The sequence below is a fragment of the Mustela lutreola genome, chromosome 6 (genome assembly GCF_030435805.1).
Source record: "Mustela lutreola isolate mMusLut2 chromosome 6, mMusLut2.pri, whole genome shotgun sequence".
Taxonomy (NCBI): Eukaryota; Metazoa; Chordata; class Mammalia; order Carnivora; family Mustelidae; genus Mustela; species Mustela lutreola.
Genome location: NC_081295.1, coordinates 15007088 through 15029769, shown reverse-complemented (window position 1 = coordinate 15029769; position 22682 = coordinate 15007088). Strand labels below are relative to the sequence as shown.

Genomic DNA, 22682 nt, shown 5'->3' with positions numbered 1-22682 from the left:
GGTGAAACCTTGTTTAGGAAAACGGACAATTCAAAAGCTTGATAATTATTTTTACATTTCTTCAAAAACAATCTACAAAGTTTTCTTTATCGTTTCAATGTATCTGCTTGCCCTCTAGCATCTTCCTGGCATCAAAATAACCATTATGATTTACTCTGCTAAGAAAAATAATCCACAGTTTCATGGCACGAATTGTAGGAAAGAGAAAGACATTCTCATCAAAGCAGTGGAAAGGTTGTGGAAAGCCAGTTTCTGGTTGTGGAGAGGTTTTGATTATATTCTCTGATTGCCTCTGAAGTTTGCATCAGCCCAGGCTTCAGCCTCAGGAGGGAGAGCTTATCTCCATCACAGATCAGTGGCAGGAAACAGTCCCAGCTCTCAAACAGTGGCACCCAGACTCGATGGCCAATCTCACCCAGATGTAAGCCATAAACAGTACTCACTTGCTGACTGGTTGCAAGGAGGAGAGTTTTATCTGCTGAGCACATCAGGAGGTCAGGCATAAAGAAACTGTCCCGGGCAGCCTGACCCCCATTGCTTTTGGCTTTTATCTCCCTCTCTTTCTGAAGCTCAAAAGGGCAGAGAGTGGACTCTGATCCTAGGATATATTTTCTTTTCCTCTCTTTGGCTGCCTCTGCTTTGGCTCATGTGTCAGGCAACGTCGAGGAAGGCCAAACTATAAAGTGTGTGTTCTCAGAGAGAAACCTCTCAGGAATGAAGAGCTTCAGCCATATGTGAAAGGGGAGACAATTTTGAGGGGGAACTTCTTCATCAGGAATTCTAGGCTGGAGAGAGTGTTATATTCCCCTAGATTGGACTTGGCATGGGAAGGAGGTTGGGAAGTGAATGAAGACATGGTGAGAATGTTTGGAAGGCACTTTTCCTGGAGGCAATGTCTGTTGGATCACATCTTTCCAAAATGGAAGGTACTGCATCAAGGGGTTGACCAGATAGCCCTGACTTAATCTGCTTCTGCTCTAGCACAGAATCACAGTGTACACAGTGTACGAGAATTTATGGAATATGAGGCACATTTTCATCCATTGTCTCCAACTTCCCCACCTGTCCATTTTTCCTTTTGTGATGGATGAAGGGTAGTCCCAGAAAGTCTAATGTTATGGGTTGTGAAGGAGGCTGATATGTGATGTGATCTGGTCATTATTTAGTAGTCCTTTTTTTTTTTTTATCAGCTCATCTTTTCTTTCTTTCTTTTTTTTTAAAGATTTTATTTATTTACCTGACAGAGATCACAAGTAGGCAGAGAGGGAGGGGGAAGCAGGCTCCCTACTGAGCAGAGAGCCCGATGCGGGGCTCTATCCCAGCACCTCGGGATCATGACCTGAGCTGAAGGCGGAGGCTTTAACCCACTGAACCACACAGGCCTCAGCTCATACTTTCTTGCCTGTTGTTCTTCCTTTAGTTTAAGAGGTTTCTTGCCCAGGGCACCTGGGTGGCTCAGTCAGGTAAGCCCCCAACTCTTGGTTTTGGCTCAAGTCATGATCTCAGCGTCATGAGATCAAGTTCCACATTGGCCTCCATGATCAGCATGGGGTCTGCTTGAGATTCTCTTTCCCTCTCTCTTTGCCCCCCACCCAGCTCTCATACACTCTCTCTCAAATAAATAAATAAAATCTTAAAAAAAAAAAAAGAAAGATTCCATGCCCAGTTAAAATTCCAGTGGATAAGGATTTACCACCCATGGACACAACTACACTTTTGTAAAGCACTTCTTATTGTATAGAACACACACACAGTCATTGTTTCATTGGATCCAAATTTCAGAATAGCCCTGGGAAGGAGGTGTATGGTTATTTCCACCAGGAAGTGAGAACACGGAGTCTTAGGTCAGGGTCCTGTTCATGGTTGCCTAACTGAGATTCTTGACTTGGTAGCCAGTGCCACACTAATTGGCTTATCAGAAAAGAGGTTATGAAATCTCCAAAAGTTGGGGATGAAAGCATTTTAGAGGTAATTTAATAGATGAAAAAAAAAATAGATGACACCTTCTTATTTTATAAATGAGAGAACTGAGGTTAAAGATAGTTAAGTAATTTGCCTACCTCATGCACACCTGAGCTTTCAGTGGGTTTGTTTGGTTGCATTTGGACCAGCAGTAGTTGATACATTGTGTTCTCACCCTTCTCCTGTATGTTTGATATTACAGCTGGTGGACTTCAGGGAGGTGGTTTCCCAGATGCTGGGCTTGAACGTGTCCAGTCTTGCACTTCCCGACTATGAAATCATCAAATGCCTTGAAAGACTGATCCATTCACATCAGCATCACTTTGTCACCTGTGCCTGTCTCAAAGATATGATTCCAGGGGGCAATAGGTACCCACAGAGCTGCTTAAAGCTCCTTCATTGAATACCATCTCTTTGGGGGAGATAAGAGATGGAACACAATGGTCAATTTCACAAATTCCCTAACCCTTTGAAATTTGGTCAGTGTGTCAATACCGTATACTTTGATGATCAAGCCAGAATCCCATTTGCAAAAAATGATCTTAGAGGTGCCAGCTGTAGGTTAAGAGCACACATTATTTTATTTGCTAGCACTTTGGGACCCAGAAGAATTCTAGCAGATTGCATATCTAGAGTGGACAATGGCTGTAGGGGATTAACATTTGTGGGATTCCTTTTATGAGTCGGGGGCTTTAGTATCCAATTTAATTTTCATCGTAGCTGTGTGGAGAAGATTTAATGTTTTATTTTATGACCTGTCTGGGTCTCAGAGAGGGTATTACCTACCCAAGATTGCAATTGGTTAGTGATTGAACCGGCATTCTGACCATGTTGGCCCCAGATCAAAGGCTGTGCCTTCTGCTACTCTGCCCTCCTCCAGTTTCTCCTGTTATCGTGGTGAAAATTGCCCCCATAAAGGAAGATAAACATTCATACATTAAATCAAGTCCACAAAGTGACTGAGATTCATGAATGTCACACATATGGTTTCCTTAAAAAGTATTATACCTAATTATTTGGATAAAACACATAGGTCTGAGGTCCTGTAAGAAACCTACCAGTTTTAAATGTTGCTGCCAGATCATATTTGGTGGTAATTTTTCATTGAACAAGGTTGATCTCAATCCTTTAAAAATGAAACCTTTAATGTGAAACCTATAAAATGAAGAAATCCTGCCCAGGTTTATTCACCAATATATCACATGTACTGACAGCAAGAGGACTTTTTTAGAATGGGGTAAAGTTTTATTATGAACTTCCATCACTTTCTGCCATCTTTTTAAATTTCTACTTCACAAGTGTTTTTCAGGAAACCATATTCTTAACTTTATTGAGAGAAACTTTTACTTTTTTGGGTGAGCATCTTATTTTTGAATATTTAAATCTTATTTTTGAATCTTTTTTTTTGAAAGATTTTTTAACAACATTACTTTAAAAACATAAACTGGTCTAATAATATGTTTCCATTTCTGGTGGAAAGACTACATGGCAAAAGAAAAAGAAGTCTGTTTATGTATATCACCCATAGGTACATTAACTATTTGTCATTTGGACAAATTGAAATCCCTTAATAAAGCCATTTCCTGGGGCGCCTGGGTGGCTCAGTGGGTTAAAGCCTCTGCTGTCAGCTCAGGTCATGGTCCCAGGGTCCTGGGATGGAGCCCTGCATTGGGCTCTCTGCTCAGGGGGAGCCTGCTTCCTCCTCTCTCGCTGCCTGCCTCTCTGTCTACTTGTGATCTCGGTCTGTCAAATAAATAAATAAAATCTTAAAAGAAAAAATAAAGTCATTTCCCTCCTTGTCGAAATGTTAGTTGATCGCTGGCTTTCCCTTTGTGGCATTCATTCTAGAGTTGGCAGCCCAGCCTCACATTTTTGTGTTAGATCTTCTTCTTCCCTAATACCCATGTATATTTTATGTTGGCCAATAAAATGTGTTAGGTTGATGAGATTTTCTAAATAGGGATTTAAAATATTTAACACTAATCGTACCAAATACGCTTGAGTGATAATTGCCTTCGAGATTACTACTCTGGTCATTGAGACATTTTAAATGTATGCATAAAACATCTCAGTTGGGGGGAGGGGAAGCCTGAGCCATCTACATTTTCAGTTCTACCTTCTAGTCTGTCTTACAGATGAACAGTGAGTGATTCAAGGTCAAGGGGTGGTGGGCGGAAAATGGTTCAAGGGCATCTCTATTATTTATATTGTAATAATACTTAGGACTTAGAAGGGGAGTTTATTTTTCATTGGGAAGCATTTCATGGTTATATAACCGTGGGCCAGGAAGGCTCTGCCTGCTCTACGCAGTAGCGATCTGATCCACATTATTGCTCCACTCCGCTTAGCTTCTCATCAGTAAGTGGGGTCTGGATGCTTCTCTTTCCCCGATGCGGTTTCCACACTGAAATGCCTGCACCTTTGTATAAACCCATTGCTCATTTGAGACTTCCGCTAATGGATATGGAACTTTCTTCTGTTCTTCATTGCAGTTACCTACTAACATCCTGTCTGTTCTTCCTACTTAAGACCTTCCTACTTAAGATGGTTCATGGGTGTCTACTCCACCCCCGGGAAGTACTACCTTCATCTTGGATGACTTTAGTGCCTATAAGGAAAACTCACACAATGCTCTATCTTTCATTCCTTGGCCTTCTTGGCCTCCGTACCTTTACCTCCTTTTGTTTCAGCTACTTAAACCTTGGATAGCAGTTTATAGTAACCCAGTTCAGACTAGCTTCCGTTGGGACACCTGCATGGCTCCGTTGATTAAGTGTCTCCCTTCCACTAAGGTCACGATTCCAGGGTCTTGGGATCGAGTCCTGCATCGGGAGCCTGCTTCTCCTTCTGCTCCTCCCCCAACCCCTACTTGTGCTCTTTTTCTCTCTCTCTCTCTCACAAACACAAATAAATAAAATCTTTAAAAAATTATATTTAGACTCCCTTCTGCCAAAGAGAATTTGGTGGGGAGAGAGCTCATTTGAAAGATTCAGGGGTAGACTAGCTTCAGCATGGCTAGATCAGCAATTTAAAATTGTTATTTGAAATCTTGCTTCTACCCATCTTTCATGTCTCCTTGATTTGCTTGTCTTTGCATGTTGGCCTCACTTTCTCCTTCTGCAACTGGTTCCTCCATGCTGCCAGGAAAGATGGTCACAAGAAGCTACATGGTCTTTACAACTCATGAGCTGAGAAAATGAGAGATTCTCTGCTCCAGCATCCAGGGAAAGAATGTCAGGAAAGAAGAGTCTATCCTCGCCTCTTGGTCACCTACTCATTCCTGAACCAAGCACCTTAGTCAGGGGATGAACTCGTTGGCCTGTGTCCCATGCCAACTCCTGTAGCAGAGGTGGGGTGTGGGGAGGCTTTAGGGTGATCTTTCAACCAGAATCACAAGTAATTACAGAAAGAAAGCTCCCCAAAGGAAGAGAAGCTGGACAGGCACACAACACTCATCTATGACCCATGGTGCACTTTAGGGTCTTCTCATCACCTACAACTTCTCCACCTCTGAAATCTTCAAATCTCCATAAACCCTTACTACTGCAGACCTCCATCTCTTATTCCCACACAGCTGTTCTTCGAGTCTCCTTGGTTCTCCTATTTTCTCCCTACTAGCCTTGCCATTTGGGGTCAGCCTGGATCCTCTGGTTTCTTTCTTCAGTCATTCTTTTTCCAACATTGACTCATGCCCTTGCTTCTCTCTCCTCAGATTTCAAGTAATCCCAACTAACAATGTTTCTGCTGCTTTTCCTGCCCCACCAGAGGACACTGGGGGAAATCACAGGTGGGCATGCCACACTCAGGTCTGTGTTCTCACCGGAGCCCTCTACTAATCAGTAATCCTCCGCAGGGTTCCACGTAGAACTCACTGCCATTTTCCAAAATGACTCTTGCAAATCTTCTTCTCTTCTTCAAGGCTCTTAACCTGTCTCTTTCTTCACTGTCAGCACATAATCTTGTCTCCTATTTCACCCACAAAATAGAAGCCATTATAGGAAATATCTTCAATATCAGATCCTAAAATAGCCTGCGATGTGTCCACACCCCTCGTTGCACCTTCCCTCTTCCTGTCTCAGACTCTTTCCTCCCCGAGGCTGCTCGTTTCTTCAGCAACTTCATGCCATCAGTTGTCCTCTCTCCATAGTGTTTTCAACCTCACACTCATGAATGGCTCCTCTCCCTCTGCCTTTAAATGTGTTCATCTTAAACCAGTCCCAATATTCTGCAACAACTTCTGTGTAAGACCTTACTTCCCCCTCTTTCTTCAGAGGCGAGCCACCTCGAAAGTGTGGTTTCTATGGCTGTCTCTCTGGTCTGATCTCCCACTCCTGCCATTGCCCGTGGCTGCCTGGCTTCCGTCTCCACTCACCCGGCTCTCTCATTATTTTATTAGCAAACCTCTGTTAGTTTTCGGGCACTTATCTTACTGGATCTTCCTGTAGCAGGTGATACCATTGATCATTTCCTTCTCCAATCATTCTTTTGCATTAGCTTCCATGATGCGGCATTTCTTTCCCCCTGCCTCTCTGCGTGCCTGAGTCAGATTATTTTAAGGTTATAAGAAAAATAAGTGAAATGAGTGTTTAATGTAAGGATAAGTGTGGCTATGAGTGTAGGTGGGAATCTCGACATCACAGTCAGAACTCAGTGAGGAAGAGTTCTACATCTCTGAAACCAGAATGTCACCGATGGTCCAACAACTGGACTGCCAAATGTACGGTCTAGTGTGACTTTCACGGCTGGGTGCTCTTGCTTGTCCCATGTGTCCTGGTTTCCTTCAATGCCATGAAAACTCAGCTTCCCTCTGTTTCTGCTTCTGTAGCTTCAGCTGGTGTCTCAGACACTTGGCCTTCAGACTGCGTGACAATACATTTATTTTTGTGTAAACCGCTCAGTCTGTTAACACAGCCTGAGGAGCCTAGGCCCCATCTTATAAGACTGCTGTAAGGATTAAATAATGTAGAGCATCTAGAAGATATCCTGGCACATGGGGAATTCACACATTAGCCAATAACGTTGTTAATGTAAATACCGTTAACTTGTTCCACCCATTCTTGTGGTTTTAATTATCACTGATGGAGTGATGATGCCAACCATTATCCCTCTAGATCACATTCCTGTCCTGATCCTCTCATCTGTAGGATGGTGTGGAAAGGACACCTGTAGGAATTGAGCCAAACAGACTTAGGTTCGCATAGAAGCTCTGTTGAGTGTCTTGGGCCAGGCGGTCAACCACTTTGAAAACCCATCTGTTTCAAGGCAAGAATGGGAATAACAAGACCAGTTTAATCTTAGAGGGATCTTTAGGCAAGGATCCAGAGTCGATGTATATAAGGTGTGTAGCTTAGAACATGGATGTCACAAGAGCTCGGTGATTGTTGTTAAACCTTGCAGGTATCTCAAACTCAATATAGGCAACATTGAATTTATAATATCTGCTTCCCTCTCCTTCTCACCAATAACCTACTTCTCTCCTGGGCTCCCTGCCTCAGCCAATGGCCTGGTATCTGTCCAAGTGTCCAAGGCAGGGTTTAGGGAGGGAACTCTGACTTGTCTCTCTCCCTCCTCCCACAGCAGATAAATCATAAAGCCATAAAGTCTGCTCTACCCCTATCTTCTCCTTTATCTATCTCCTTCCACATGAACACCGCGATAGTTTAGACCTCGTTATCTCTCTCTCACTCAGACTTCTCTGGGTTCTGAACATTCACCACCCAGGTTCCCCCCCCCCCCCCCATCCTTTAGGACGGAAGTGTTCCTTCTTCAGCTGCCCAGAGCTGTTGGCTTTCGACAACCCGTAGCTGAGTTCCTTGCAAGGACTTGCCCGTGGTTGACGGGAGCTACCTCATCCTGGGTCACAGAATTTTCCCAAAGGCAGTTTGTATCTAGTGACTGGTCAATGTGGGGATACAAAAATCTGGCCTTCTGTCTTCAATTCAGGACCACTCTGAAGGGTCATGTCAGATTCAGAACTATGCCTCCCACCCATTTAAACCACCCCCTTCCCAAATCAGCCAAGGCCCTGTGGCAGCACACTTCAACTGCTTCCTCTGCCCAGTCCTGTTTTCTTACTTTCTTACAGGTTTTGTTCTAAGTGTGTGATTCAATAAATCCCTGCCTCCAAATTCCCATCTCAGGGTCTTTCCGGGACCTTTTTTTTAGGGTCTTAGGTCTGTCTGATCTTAGATTCTTTCATTCTCCTTGCAACTAGTTGTGAATGTATGAAAATATTTAGTGTTTTTCCATCATGTAGTTTTATCAATGAACAAGTGTTTATTGATCGGTTGGTGATATAGGACCCAAAAAATCCAGAACAACAACAACCCCCCTAAAATATCTATGACTTAAATGATTTGGCTTTTTCCTTCTCTTCAGAATTCTCTGTCAAGATTCATAACTAGGTTCCAGTATGGTACTGAATACCAAAAGAATATTTTATTCTTATTTTTCCATTTCCTGTTAGTTTTAGCAGTGTAGAGTACAGAAGAGACACTATTCCAAGTAGCTTAACCAAGAAAGGATTTATTACAGGGTATTAAGTGGCTTTCAGAATCATGTGAGGGCTGAAGAATAGACTTGAGGTTCAGTTTTCCATAGCGATTCCCAAAGGCACTCCATAGAATGAAACCACCACGATTGCTGCTGCTGCTTCTGTAGTAGAAAACCAGAGGACCCAGAATCTCATTGATACTACCAAGATTTGGAAGCTACCACTTTTAGAGTGCCTCCCCTCCTGCTGCTAACTCCATTTCTTGCTGGCCCAGGTGGGTTGCCTTGTGCCTTGTGCCTTGCCTCCCAGAATCCAAGCATCTTTTTTTTTTTTTTTAAATTAACATATTATGTATTATTTGCTTCAGGGGTACAGGTCTGTGAATCATCAGTCTTACACAATTCACAGCACTCACCATAGCACATACCCTCCCCAATGTCCATCACCCAGCCACCCTATCCCTCCCCATCCACCCCCTAGCAACCCTGTTTGTTTCCTGAGATTAAGTGTCTCTTATGGTTTGTCTTCCTCCTGATCCCATTTTGTTTCATTTTTTCCCTTTCTACCCCCCGTGACCTCCTGCTGTGCCTTTCAAATTCCTCATATCAGAGAGATCATATGATAATTTTCTTTTTCTGATTGATTTACTTCCTTAGCATAATACCCTCTAGTTCCATCCACGTCATTGCAAAAGAAAAGATTTCAGGATTTTTGATGGCTGCATAGTATTCCATTGTGTATATATACCACATCTTCTTGATCCATTCATCTGTTGATGGACATCTAGGTTCTTTCCATAGTTTGGCTATTGTGGACATTGCTGCTATAAACATTCAGGTACATGTGCTCCTTCTAATCACTACATTTGTATCTTTAGTGTAAATACCCAATAGTGTGATTGCTGAGTCATAGGGCAGCTCTATTTTCAACTTTCTGAGGAACCTCCATACTGTTTTCCAGAGTGGCTGCACCAGCTTACTTTCCCACCAGTAGTATAGGAGGGTTCCCCTTTCACCGCATCCTCACCAACATCTGGCATTTCCTGACATTGATTTTAGCCATTCTGACTGGTGTGTGGTGGTATCTCACTGTAGTTTTGATTTGTATTCCCCTGATGCAGAGTGATGTAGAGCACTTTTTCATGTGTCTGTTGGCCATTTGGATGTCTTCTTTGCAGAAATGTCTGTTCATGTCTTCTGCTCATTTCCTGATTGGATTCTTTGATCTTTGGATGTTGAGTTTGAGAAGTTCTTTATAGATTTTGGATACTAGCCCTTTATCTGATATGTCATTTGTAAATATCTTCTCCTATTCCGTCAGTTGTCTTTTGGTTTTGTTGACTATTTCCTTTGCTGTGCAAAAGCTTTTGATCTTTATGAAGTCCCGATAGTTTATTTTTGCCCTTGTTTCCCTTGCCTTTGGCAATGTTCCTAGGAAGAAGTTGCTGCAGCTGAGGTCGAAGAGGTTGCTGCCTGTGTTCTCCTCAAGGATTTTGATGGATTCCTGTCTCATATTGAGGTCTTTCATCCACTTGGAGTCTGTTTTTGTGTGTGGTGTAAGGAAGTGGTCCACTTTCATTCTTCTGCATGTAGCTGTCCAATTTTCCCAACACCAACACCAGTTGTTGAAGAGACTTTTTTTTTTCCCCTTTCCATTGGACATTCTTTCCTGCTTTGTCGAAGATTAGTTGACCAGAGAGTTGAAGGTCTATTTCTGGGCTCTCTGTTCTGTTCCACTGATCTATGTGTCTGTTTTTGTGCCAGGACAATACTGTCTTGATGATGACAGCTTTGTAATAGAGCTTGAAGGCTAGAATTGTGATGCGGCCAACTGTGGTTTTCTTTTTCAACATTCCTTTGACTGTTCGGGGTCTTTCCTGATTCCATATAAATTTTAGGATTATTTGTTCCACTTCTTTGAAAAAAATTGATGGCATTTTGATAGGGATTGCATTAAATGTGTAGATTGCATTAGGTAGCATAGATATTTTCACAGTATTTGTTCTTCCAATCCATGAGCTTGGAACGTTTTTCCATTTCTTTGTGTCTTTCTCAATTTTTTTCATGAGTACTTTATAGGTTTTTGAGTACAGAGTCTTTGTCTTTTTGGTTAGGTTTATTCCTAGGTATATTATGGTTTTGGGTGCAATTGTAAGTGGGATTGACTCCTTAATTTCTCTTTCTTCTGTGTTGCTGTTGGCGTATAGAAATGCAACTGATTTCTGTGCATTGATTTTATATCCTGACAGTTTACTGAATTCCTGAATGAGTTCTGGCAGTTTTGGAGTGGAGTCTTTGGGTTTTCCACATAAAGTATTATATCATTTGCAAAGAGTGAGAGTTTTACTTCTTCTTTGCCAATTTGGATGCCTTTAATTTCTTTTTGTTGGTCTCATTGCTGAGGCTAGGACTTCTAGTACTACGTTGAATAGCAGTGGTGATAGTGGACATTCCTGCTGTGTTCCTAACCTTAGAGGGAAAGCTCTCAGTTTTTCTCCATTGAGAATGATATTTGTTGTGAGTTTTTCATAGATGGCTTTTATGATATTGAGGTATGTGCCCTCTATCCCTACACTGTGAAGAGTTTTGATCAAGAAAGGATGCTGTAATTTGTCAAATGCTCTTTCAGCATTTATTGAGAGTATCAGATGGTTCTTGTTCTTTCTTTTATTAATGTATTGTATCACATTGATTGATGTGCAGATGTCGAGCCAACCTTGCAGCCCAGGAATAAATCCCACTTGGTCATGGTGAATAATCTCTTTAATGTAATGTTAGATCCTATTGACTAGTATTTTGGTGAGAATTTTTGCATCCATGTTCATCAATGATATTGGTCTGAATTCTATTTGATGGGGTCTTTGGTTTTAGGATCAAGGTAATGCTGACCTCATTTTCCTTCCATTTCTATTTTTTGGAACAGTTTCAGGAGAATAGGTATTAATTCTTCTTTAAATGTTTGGTAGAATTCCTGTGGGAAGTCGTCTGGCCCTGGGCTCCTGTTTTTTGGGAGAGTTTTTGATGACTGCTTCGATCTCTTTACTGGTTATGGGTCTGTTCAGGTTTTCTATTTCTTCTTGGTTCAGTTTTGGTAGTTTATATGTCTCTAGGAATGTATCCATTTTTTCCAGATTGTCAAATTTGAATATGTTCTTATCATTGTTTGTATTTCTTTGGTGTTGGTGGTGATCTGTCCTCTTTCATTCATGATTTTTTTAATTTGGGTCCTTTCTCTTTTCTTTTTGATAAGTCTGGCCAGGGGTTTGTCAATCTTATTAATTCTTTCGAAGAACCAGCTCCTAGTTTTATTGAATTGTTCTACTGTTCTTTTGGTTTCTATTTCATTGATTTCTGCTCTGATCTTTATGATTTCTCTTCTCCTGCTGGGTTTAGGTTTTCTTTGGTGTTCTTTCTCCAGCTCCTTTAGGTGTAGGTTTAGGTTGTGTACTTGAGTTCTTTCTTCTTTCTTGAGAAAGGCTTGTATTGCTATATTCTTTCCTCTCAGGACCACCTTTGCTGTGTCCCACAGATTTTGAACCATTGTGTTTTTATTTTTCATTAGTTTTTGTGAATTTTTTAAATTCTTCTTTAATTTCCTGGTTGACCCATTCATTCTTTAGTAGGATGCTCTTTAGCCTCCATGGTTTTGGCTTCTTTCCAACTTTCCTGTTGTGGTTGGTTTCTAGATTCAAATCATTGAGTCTGAAAATATGCAGGGAATGATCCCAATCTTTTCCTACTGTTTGAGACCTGACTCGTGATGTGATCTATTCTGGAGAATGTTCCATGTGCACTAGAGAATGTGTATTCTGTTGCTTTGGAATGGAATGTTCTGAATATATTTGTGATGTCCATCTGGTCCAGTGTTGGCATTTAAAGCCTTTATATCCTTGTTGATCTTTTGCTTAGATGATCTTTCCATTTCGGTGAGGGGGGTTCAAGTCCCCTACTATTATTGTATTATTGTCGATGTGTTTCTTTGACTTTGTTATTCATTGGTTTATATAATTGGCTGCTTCTGTGTTAGGGACATAGATATTTAAAATTGTTACTTCTTGGGACGCCTGGGTGGCTCAGTTGGTTGGACGACTGCCTTCGGCTCAGGTCATGATCCTGGAGTCCTGGGATCGAGTCCCGCATCGGGCTCCCAGCTCCATGGGGAGTCTGCTTCTCTCTCTGACCTTCTCCTCGCTCATGCTCTCTCTCACTGTCTCTCTCTCAAATAAATAAATAAAATATTTAAAAAAAATAAAATTGTTACTTCTTATTATTGGACAGACCCTTTCAGTGGGATGTAGTGTCCTTCCTCATCTGTTATTATAGTCTTTGGCTTAAAATATAATTTATCTGATACAAGGATTGCCACCCCAGCTTTCTTTTGATGTCCATTAGCATGGTAAATTGTTTTCCACCCCCTCACTTTAAATCTGGAGGTGTCTTTGGGTTTAAAATGAGTTTCTTGCAGACAGCATATTGATGGGTCTTGCTTTTTTTTTTTTTTTTTATCCATTCTGATACCCTGTGTTTTTTGATTGGGGCACTGAGCCCATTTACATTCAGGGTAACTATCAAAAGATGTGAATTTAGTGACATTGTATTGCCTATAAGATGACTGTTACTGTATATTTTCTCTGTTCCTTTCTGGTCTGTTACTTTTAGGTTCTCTCTTGCTTAGAGAACCCCTTTCAATATTTCCTGTACAGCTGGTTTGATTTTGCAAATTCTTTTCATTTTGTTTGTCCTGGAAGCTTTTTAATCTCTCCTTCTATTTTCAATGATAGCCTAGCTGGATATAGTATTCTTGGCTGCATATTTTACTTGTCTAGTACTCTGAATATATCTTGCCAGTCCTTTCTGGTCTGCCAGGTCTTTGTGGATAGGTCTACTGCCAATTTAATATTTTTACCATTGTATGTTACAGACCTCTTGTCCTGAGCAGCTTTCAGGATTTTCTCTTTGTCACTGAGACTTGTAAGTTTGACTATTAAATGATGGGGTATGGACCCATTTTTATTGATTTTTGAGCAGGGTTCTCTGTCCTCCTGGATTTTGATGCCTGTTCCCTTCGCCAAATGAGGGAAATTCTCTACTATAATTTGCTCCAATATATCTTCTGTTCCCTCTCTCTTTTTCTTCTGGGATTCCAATTATTCTAATATTGTTTTATCTTATGGTATCACTTATCTCTCAAATTATCCCTTCGTGATCCAATACTTGTTTGTCTCTCTTTTGTTCAGCTTCTTTATTCTCCATCATTTGGTCTTCTATATCACTAATTCTCTTTTTCTACCTCATATATCCTAGGAGTTAGAGCCTCCATTTTTTATCGTACCTCATTAGCTTTTTAAATTTCAACTTGGTTAGATTTTCTTTCTTTAATTTCTCCAGAAAGGGATTCTCTTGTATTTTCCATGCTTTTTTTGAGCCCTGCTAGCACCTTGATAATTGTCATTCTGAACTCTAGTTCTGACATATTACTAATGTCCTTATTGATTATGTCCCTAGCTGTTGGTACTGCCTCTTATTCTTTTTTTTTTTTTTTTGTGGTGAGTTTTTCTGCCTTGTCGTTTTATACAGATAAGAATAGATGAAGGAGAGAACAAAATACTAAAAGGGTAGCAACAGCCCTAGAAGAATATACATTAACCAAATCAGAAGAGACCCGAAACCAGGGGGAGAAGAAGGGGGGGGATACACACACACACACACACACACACACACACACACACATATATATATATATATATATATATATATATTTGACTGGTGAGTACAACGGAGCCTTGCACTTGATTTGGGGTGTATTTTGGTCTGTTAGAAGAAAGTATCTCCTAAAATTTTAAAGAAAGAAAAACATATCTATCTATCTATCTATATCTATATATACACACACATACATATATATACACACATACAAAAAAAATAAGGGTAAACACGATGAAGGGATGAAATATGACTGTAAAGATGAAAATTTAAAGAGATTCTAGGGGCACCTGGGTGGCTCAGTAGGTTAAAGCCTCTGCCTTGGCTCAGGTCATGGTCCCAGGATCCTGGGATGGAGCCCCACATCCAGCTCTCTGCTAGGCAGGGAGCCTGTTTCCCGCCCCCCCCCCCACCCAAACCGCCTGCCTGCCTCTCTGCCTACTTGTGATCTCTGTCAAATAAATAATAAAAAAATCTTTAAAAAAAAAGATTCTAAAAGAGGAATTGATAATATTAGAAATTGGTTGAAAAAAGAAAAAAAAAAGAATGTGATCAGGCTGGAGACTAGAACAAAGCCATGTGATAGATTTAGGGTATATTTTGATCTATTAAAATAAACTTTTTATTTCTTTTAAAACTTTTAAATTTAAATTTTAAATTTTAAATTTTTTAATTCTTTTAAAATTTTGTATCCCAAAATTTTAAAGAAAGAAAAACCTATATGTATGCAAAAAATAAGGTTAAATACAATGAAAAAATAGAATATGACTATAACATTGAAAATTAAATAAGATTTAAAAAATATTGATAAAATAGTTTAAAAATATTAAAATAGAAAAGGAAAAATAAAAAATAGAATAAGAAAAAATAAAATTAAGAAAATTTAACTTTGGAAGACTGAAGAATCATGGGGGAAAAAACCATGAATTCTATGTATTGTAGTCCGCTAACTCTGAAGTTTTGCAGTTCTCACTGGTGTACTTAGTCTTGGCTGGACATTCTTATTGATCTTCTGGGGGAGGGGCCTGTTGTTGCCAGAGGTGGAATTGCACCGCCCTTGCCAGGGGCCAGGCTAAATAATCTGCTCGGGTTCACGCTTGGGAGCATTTAGTCCCTGAACGCTTTCCGTAGAGCTTTAGAGGATGGGAATGAAAATGGCAGCCTCCCAGTCTCTGGCCCAGAGATGCTGAGAGCTGGGGCCCCACTCTTCAGTGCACCATCAGAGAAACGCAGTCAATCCTTCCTGTCTCCCTGGTCTCTGGCCGCACTCCAAGCTCATCCAGCCTGTGACTGAGAGTTTCTATATCTGGCATGTGGCCCTGTTTGGAGTCTCCAAACCCAGCAGATTCCTGCAGTGCACTCCCGCACCATTCCTCCCAGAGGAGGAAGGTGGAGGGTATCCCCAGATCTGTCACTTGTGGGGTCCCTGCTCAAAGAATAGTGGCTCAACTGTGCCTTGGATCATGGTTTAAGGTAACCCCAAGCTGAGAGCCCCTCCTCAGCTCCATCTCTGCAGCCAGCTTCCCTGCTCCAGTTCCTGGGAGCTCTGTCACCCTCAGACATTCCTGATCTTTTTGTGTCTCCATGGGTTCTGAAGATCACACTGTCCCTGCGAGGGCTCCACCCCCTGCTTAGCCTCTGGAGTAGCATCCCTCTGGAGCAGCATCCCTCAGTGGAGCAGACTTCTAAATGTTCCAAATTTGTGCTCTGCTGCTGTTTTACTGCTTATTGGTAGCCGGCTCCCTGCCCCCCACCCCCATGTTCTGTCTTCCTGTATATTGCCTGAGATTCACTTCTCTGCACATCCTGCCTTGCAGAAAGTGATTGCTTTTCTGTTTCTAGAATTGCTGCTCTTCTTCTCTTTGATCTCCTATTGAGTTTGTAGGTGTTCAGAATGGTTTGATAACTATCTAACTGAACTCCTGGGACCCAATGGTATTTAGGTCTACTATTCCTTCACCATCTCGCTCCTACTATCCTAAATCCAAGCATTTATGACTCTATGCTGGGTCCTCTATCAATAATGCCACAGAAAACCATAAGTGTCCACCACAGAATAGCTGGGGAGTAGAGGTGTGACCACTGTCATCTTCTAGTACTCACACTCAGGCATTTAACTGGCAAAATCCAAATTGCACCTGCAATCTTTTCTGCAGGGATTCTGAGAAACATAGTATTCAGCTTCTCAATGTCAGAAGTCCCGAAAGGCATGCCAGAACAATGTTTTTCTAACTATTTGATAAACTCCAAGATTCAACTCACCCATACACCCAGTTGCATTCATGTCCACCTCAGATAAAAGATCCAACAAGAGAGTTGGATGCCCTGATAGATTCTATTCTAGTCTTTGCCATGCAATTCAGGGCTACTCTAGGTCGTGCCACTCCATTAAGAAATGCCAGTCTTGAACCCCTTCATTGATTTCATGACAGATTAATGGATAGCAACTAACAGTCTGGAAAAAGAATACCGACCACAAGAAGGGAGGAGTGGATGTTAAATGCCAGTCAACAATATCCACTATGCTATACTGTTCCCTCTCCTGCCCCTACATTAACAAATAGGATTGAAGGCTGCTCATGGAGGGACGTAGTGATATGCCATAGTGTGCAGTAGACTGAGAATTAGGAGAATGGGTTTGAGTCCTTCCAACAGCTGTATCTTCTTCTATAAATGAGAACATTGCAGTAGCTCTATGTGCTAATGACCCACTGGACCCATACCTGGCAAAACTGAGAGAAAGGGTGATTGGTGATTTTTTTGGTAGAGGATGGATGAAGCTCATAAGGCCGTCTGGGCAGCAAATGCACTTGGACATCAACTTGTACTTCTAAAAAATATTAGTTGGCTTTAATTAAGTTCCTGCTTATGCACATAGGCGTAAAATCTCATGATTCATTCTAAAAGCATGATGGTATGTATTGAATGTGAAGCATATGATTAGTTCACCTGCCCCATGTTTGTAAGGTGACCGTTAATTTTGCTGTTATGGTTTGCAAAGAATTTAATCCCTTAATGTAGAGCTTTTAGGCAAAAGCTTATATTTGCCAACGACTAAGGCTTTTATAAGGACTTTTTTTTTTCCAATATGCTGTAGGTTTGAAGGTAATTGGTGTTAAGAAAAAAAAAAGCCTATTGAAAAGGCAGAACAAAATAAACATTTAATAAGTGTCTATTCTGTGCCAAATGGTGCACCAAGCATTTTCATCTACAATGACTCATGTAATCCTCTCATTAATTCTTAAAGGAGGAATTATGATTCTCATTTTTGTGGATAATGGGGCTCACTATTGGTCATTAAACTAGCAAGTGCAAGAATGTGGAGCTTGCACTCGGTTCTGGCTCACTGAACTCTTGCTTTTCCTTCCCATACCAGGATGTCTCTGTTGCTTTCATTATTTGTTCCAGGTGTGTGAAAGTGAAAAAAAAAAACAACAACTCTAAAAAGACTTTATTGAGAAGACTGAAATTTTCCTGTTTTAGACAAAGAGACATTTGAGTGGATACTTTAGTTCCCCATTTTATTTAAAAGTTTCCTAAACCACCCTTTGCTCTTCAGGGGACTTCAATCTCCGTAAGCAACAGGGAGTTGTGAAGATTATTTGTGGACATTATTCTGGCTCATATCTTTTGTGGCTTCCTTTTGTGATAGTGTTGAAAAGGACTGGAAGAGTTTGTGCATGACGTAAAATACTTCCCTAGGCACCTCCATTTTGTAAATCTCCCCGTGGAACATGGGGCACTCTAGTTGTGCACAGTTGTAGCAATGAGGAATGCTAACCTTGTAAAATGCATGAAAAAGAAATCTACAAAGTGTTTATGCATCTTTAAACACGAGACTCTTAACTCAATATTTTTGAATTTTTCTTCTTTTAGCAAGAATACGTAAAATTAAGTAAAACGTTAGATTTAAAAGGATGCATTTCAATGTGGTTCCTCACCCATGTGATTTGATTTTATTACCCTTAGTACAGAGGTTGAGCTGACATACAAACAGGCAGGATATGTAATAAATGACTTTGGGGAACTTGGTTCACATACTTCGGAGAATCATGCGCCTTTTTTTATCCCCCCCCCACCCCGGCCAAGTCAAGTAGCTTCTTTAAATCTTTTCTTTGATCATTTCTTGGAAATAAGCTAACATATAGTCTACGTGGTTCTGTTGATTGTCTTTAGAAGGTCCTCCACAGAGATGGTAAAGTTCCTGGGATGCTTCTCTCAAAGTATATGACTGGCAAGGAAAAGTCGGCTTCCAAAGAAGTTCTGAAAAGCACTTACTCTTCATAACAATAGTTACCATTTATTTATGTACTAGAGGCTGCAGTTGAGCTCCCTGTAAAATTTAATCCAATTTAATCCTCCCTAAACCCTCTGAGGCAGCTTTTTAAAGCTGAAGAAACAGTCTAAGGGAGGTTAAGTAACTGGTGTCAGATTGTGCTGCTGGGTGGTCTAACCGGTGCTTTTCCTCCTGGGCTATTCTGCCCACAGAGGAGCCTGTTGCCAGGCTCTGAAGGTGTGTGTGTGGTGGGGGGGATGGTGGCTGGCCAGGTTGTGTTCTACTCTAAATGAGAGGGAACTGTATCTGTGCCCATGTATTAGCCAGAAGTCTAGGTGAATTGGATGAGGAGAAAAGAAGTCTGCTCAGTAGAGAGCTTTGTTGACAGGAGGCCATCTTGACGCACTAATTTGGGACTTAGGATGAGTGACTTCAATTTCATGTTGAAAGGGAATTTTTAAAGACATGCCTCTGTCACTACAGTGGGGATCACTCTACCACCTGTTTAGAATATGATGGTTTGTATGGGGGTTAAGAGCATCAACTTTGGAGTTGTACTCACTGGACTCTCACCCTGAACCCTATCTTTTACTGCTTGTTTCCATGTCTGGGCATTGGTTCTGTCATCCATAAAATGAGGATTTGTAATAGTACCAATCTTGTGCAGTTGGTATGAGGGTAAAGTAGAATAATAAATATGAAACATTCAGTTCAGTGCCTGGTGTGTCATAACTGCCCATTTATATATTAGTTATTATTGATATAAGGCCCTTATATGTCCAATCATTATGTTCATATTTAATGGCTTTGTTCCTAAACTAAATCTGTTCAATCAGATAATTATTTTTCCTCCCTCTGGGTAGGCTGTTGTATGGATGGTCACCAATAAATCGCACCTCCCCGTTTTGATGCCCTTGTACAGACCTTGGGCTTGGCCATGTGACTTGCTTTGGATAATGGGATATCAGCAAGGGTCGGGTAAGCAGAAATTGGATGAACACTTACACACTGGGGTTTTCCCTCTTGGAACCCAGAGACCATGCCAGAAAGACCAGATCTGGCTGGTCTTTTGGAGAGAGACCCTAAGATCACATGGAGAGGTAGGCAAAGCCATCCCAGTGTTCTGGTTCAGTCCAGCCCTGAGCCAATCTTTCAGCTAAATGCAACTGCATGGGCAACCCCAGTAATGAACAGAAGGAGTTCCAGAGAACCCACAGAATCATGAGAAATAACAAATCTGTATCGTCTCAAGCCACTGATTTTTGGGGAGCAGTTCGTTACGAAGCAATAAGTGATTGAAATGTCCTATGTGATGCATGCATAATCCTGTGAAATGTGACTGCTTACCAAACCTGTAGTCATAAAAATACAGCGTGAGTACTATAATCCCAACAGCAAAAGGACAGCTATGGAGAAAGAGAAGAGTTTTCAAAGAACTTAAAGTGACACATCTCTATCCTGGCCCCATGTCCTGTTGCCAAGAAGTCAATCAGAAGGCACCTGGAGAGTTGCCAGGACTCTGGCCTGATGGGAAAGCCAGCACTGTGGCCACCAGCCTATGGAAATATGAAAAAACAACAACAACAACAGAAAAAACAACTCACAGACTCTCCCACTGCCTTACCACAATAATTGCATCTCATATTTCCATTTGCCAACAAAACCAGTGCTTACAACAGAAAAATAAGACAATTTATACTTTCAGAAATAAATGTTTTATTTGGAAAATATCAGTGCCAATTTCACTCTAATGGTGTTTTTCCAAAACATGTGGTTAGTGAGGAGAGTAGAGTAAGGACTTGGTCATTTCCAGAGAGCTCTAAGAAGTTGACTAAGTAATACTGACATTCTTGGATTTGAAGGGATGAGAGCCCATGGGTACTGTGGCTGCTGAAAAGATGTGACATGTGACTTAATCTTGCTACATGGTCTGACTCAGGTACATGCACTGAACCGTACTGGTCTCAATGACTCGGATTCCCTTTCTGGAACTGCTCTTTCTTGTTGCATTTAGCTGAAATGTACTGAGTGGTATGGACATGGGAACAGATTATAAATCCTTAGGGGGGAAATACATTTAATCCATGACTAGGATAAAATAAATTAAAAAAAAATTTTTTTTTGAAGGAACAGTTTTTTTTTTTTTTAATAGATTTTACTTTTTGGAGGCGTTTTAGGCTCACAGCAAAACTGAGTGAGAGGTAGAGAGATTTCTCACATACTCTCTCCCCTCCACCCCCTCACCCAGCCTCTCCGACTATCTCCCTCCAGAGTGGTACATTTTTTACAATCAATGAGCCAACATCAGCACACCATTATCACCTAAAATTCATAGCTTACAATTAGGGTTCTCTCTTGCTTTTGTCCATTCTATGAAGTTTTGGCAAATGCATAGTGACACATGCCCATCGTTATAGTAGCAGACAGAATAGTTCACTGCCCTACGCATCCTCTGTGCTCCATCTCTCCTTCCTCCCTCAACCCCTGAAAGCCATTCATCTTTTTTTTCCTGTCTCCATAGTTTTGTTTTTTCCCCACAGAATGTCATGTAGTTGGAATTATATGGTATACAGCCTTTCCAGATTGGCTTCTTACACTTAGAAATACGCATTTAAGATTTTTCCGTATCTTTGGATGGCTTTGTAGGCTCATTTATTCTTAGCATTGAATAATTGCTCCTCATCTGGATCACCACAGCTTGTGTATCCATTCAACTACTCATAGAACGCCTTGGTTGCTCCACTTTTTGGCAGTTACGAATAATGGTGCTATAAACATCTGTGTGCAGGTTTTCATATGCACATGTTTTCAACTCTTTTGGGTAAATACTAAGAATCATGGTTGCTGGTGCATATGCTAAGAGCATACTTAGTTTTGTAAGAAACTGCCAATCTGTCTTCTAAAGGAGATGTACCATTTTGCACCTCCACCAGCGATGAAGGAATGGTGGCAAGTGCCTGGCCTCTGGTAGGGGCTCAACGGATGTTGGTCATTATTATATTATAAATAAAATAGACTAGCATGGCACGTAAACAAAAATAAAATTGTGTTTCCTCAAGCTGAAGGAGGAATGCCAGCTCTCGCTGGTAGGGGCAGGCAAACTCCGGTAGGGACAGGAATCCAAAGGTCCAGGTAGAGTAAGACAAAATGCTATGAGGCAGGAGTGCACCCTGCCTTGGGACATGGGACAGGGTGCACTGGGTGAGCATATATTTCTGTTACTATTCTTTATATCATAGTTGATTTTTTGCCAAGGGCACTGCACTTATGGATTCCTGTGGCACAGGCATAGTTTATGTGTAGATGGGGCAAGAGTGGGTCAAGGGACAAGGTTATGAGCCACCTTCTCTCCTAGAAGCCATTGCCAGCCTGCAGTGACCCACTAGTCCTTAGAGACCTTGCAAGTCTCCTGCAGGACCCCAAGTCCCCAACCTCTGGGATTCAGGTGGGTTTGTAACAACCAGTGATCTCTTAGTTTGCTATCAACAGTCATAAAACCCTCAATACCAAGAAAACCTTGTTGCTTCCATGATTTTCAGTCCTGCTCCACAGTTTACTCTGTGGCCTAATAAGGAAGAGAGTGCTAAGGGTGACAAGAAGTTAACTGTTAGAGTTATTGATGTTTTTACAGAGGAAGCCAAAATACATGCTTTTGCTGCTATTAGGAATTGATGTGCAGCTCATGTAGTATTAAAAGGTTTCAGTGGAGAGATAACAGGGGCAGATGGATAACTGCGGTCAGATAAATAAATTATCTCCTCTTCAGTCAAGAGTCCCATGAAAGTGAGGCACTTAAGTACAGAAAGAACTGGCATCCAATCTGGGTAAGGTTCTGTGGTCCTAGGCTGCTTCTTCACCAGATGCTTTAGGTACTTAGGAGTCTCAAAGACAGAAGCATTTACCACATTCAAAGAATGACAGCCAATGGTTCTTACAGCCCCTGAACTGTCAGGTTTTTCTACCTGATGCCTAGTCTTGACCACAAGGACTATAAATTACGAACGATAGTGTAATGTATATTTTTATGTATCTATATAGTTATTGACTATGTATTTCTTCTTGTCTATCATCTATGTGTCTATCTATCCATCTCTCATCTATCATATATCTATCTGTCCATTCACCTACCCACTTACCTTGAATGAATCCTCTCTTACCTATTATAAAATTCTATGGATTCTTCTCCGATAACCATGCAGTTACTTTATCTGTGGCCACATATTCCACTCTCTCACATCTCCAGGAGGAA

General features: G+C 41.1%; 1 protein-coding gene across 3 annotated transcripts in view; it reads left to right on the top strand.

The window, feature by feature from the left end:
• The window catches only part of CCDC170 (coiled-coil domain containing 170), a 94647-nt gene extending 91300 nt beyond the window's left edge, over window positions 1–3347 (top strand). For all 3 annotated transcript variants that reach the window (XM_059176763.1, XM_059176762.1, XM_059176764.1), the window contains exon 12: window positions 2165–3347. In XM_059176763.1, coding sequence (XP_059032746.1) covers window positions 2165–2365 — 201 coding nt within the window. In that variant the 3' untranslated portion in view covers window positions 2366–3347. The remainder of the gene's footprint in view (window positions 1–2164) is intronic.
• Window positions 3348–22682: the final 19335 nt, after the last annotated feature.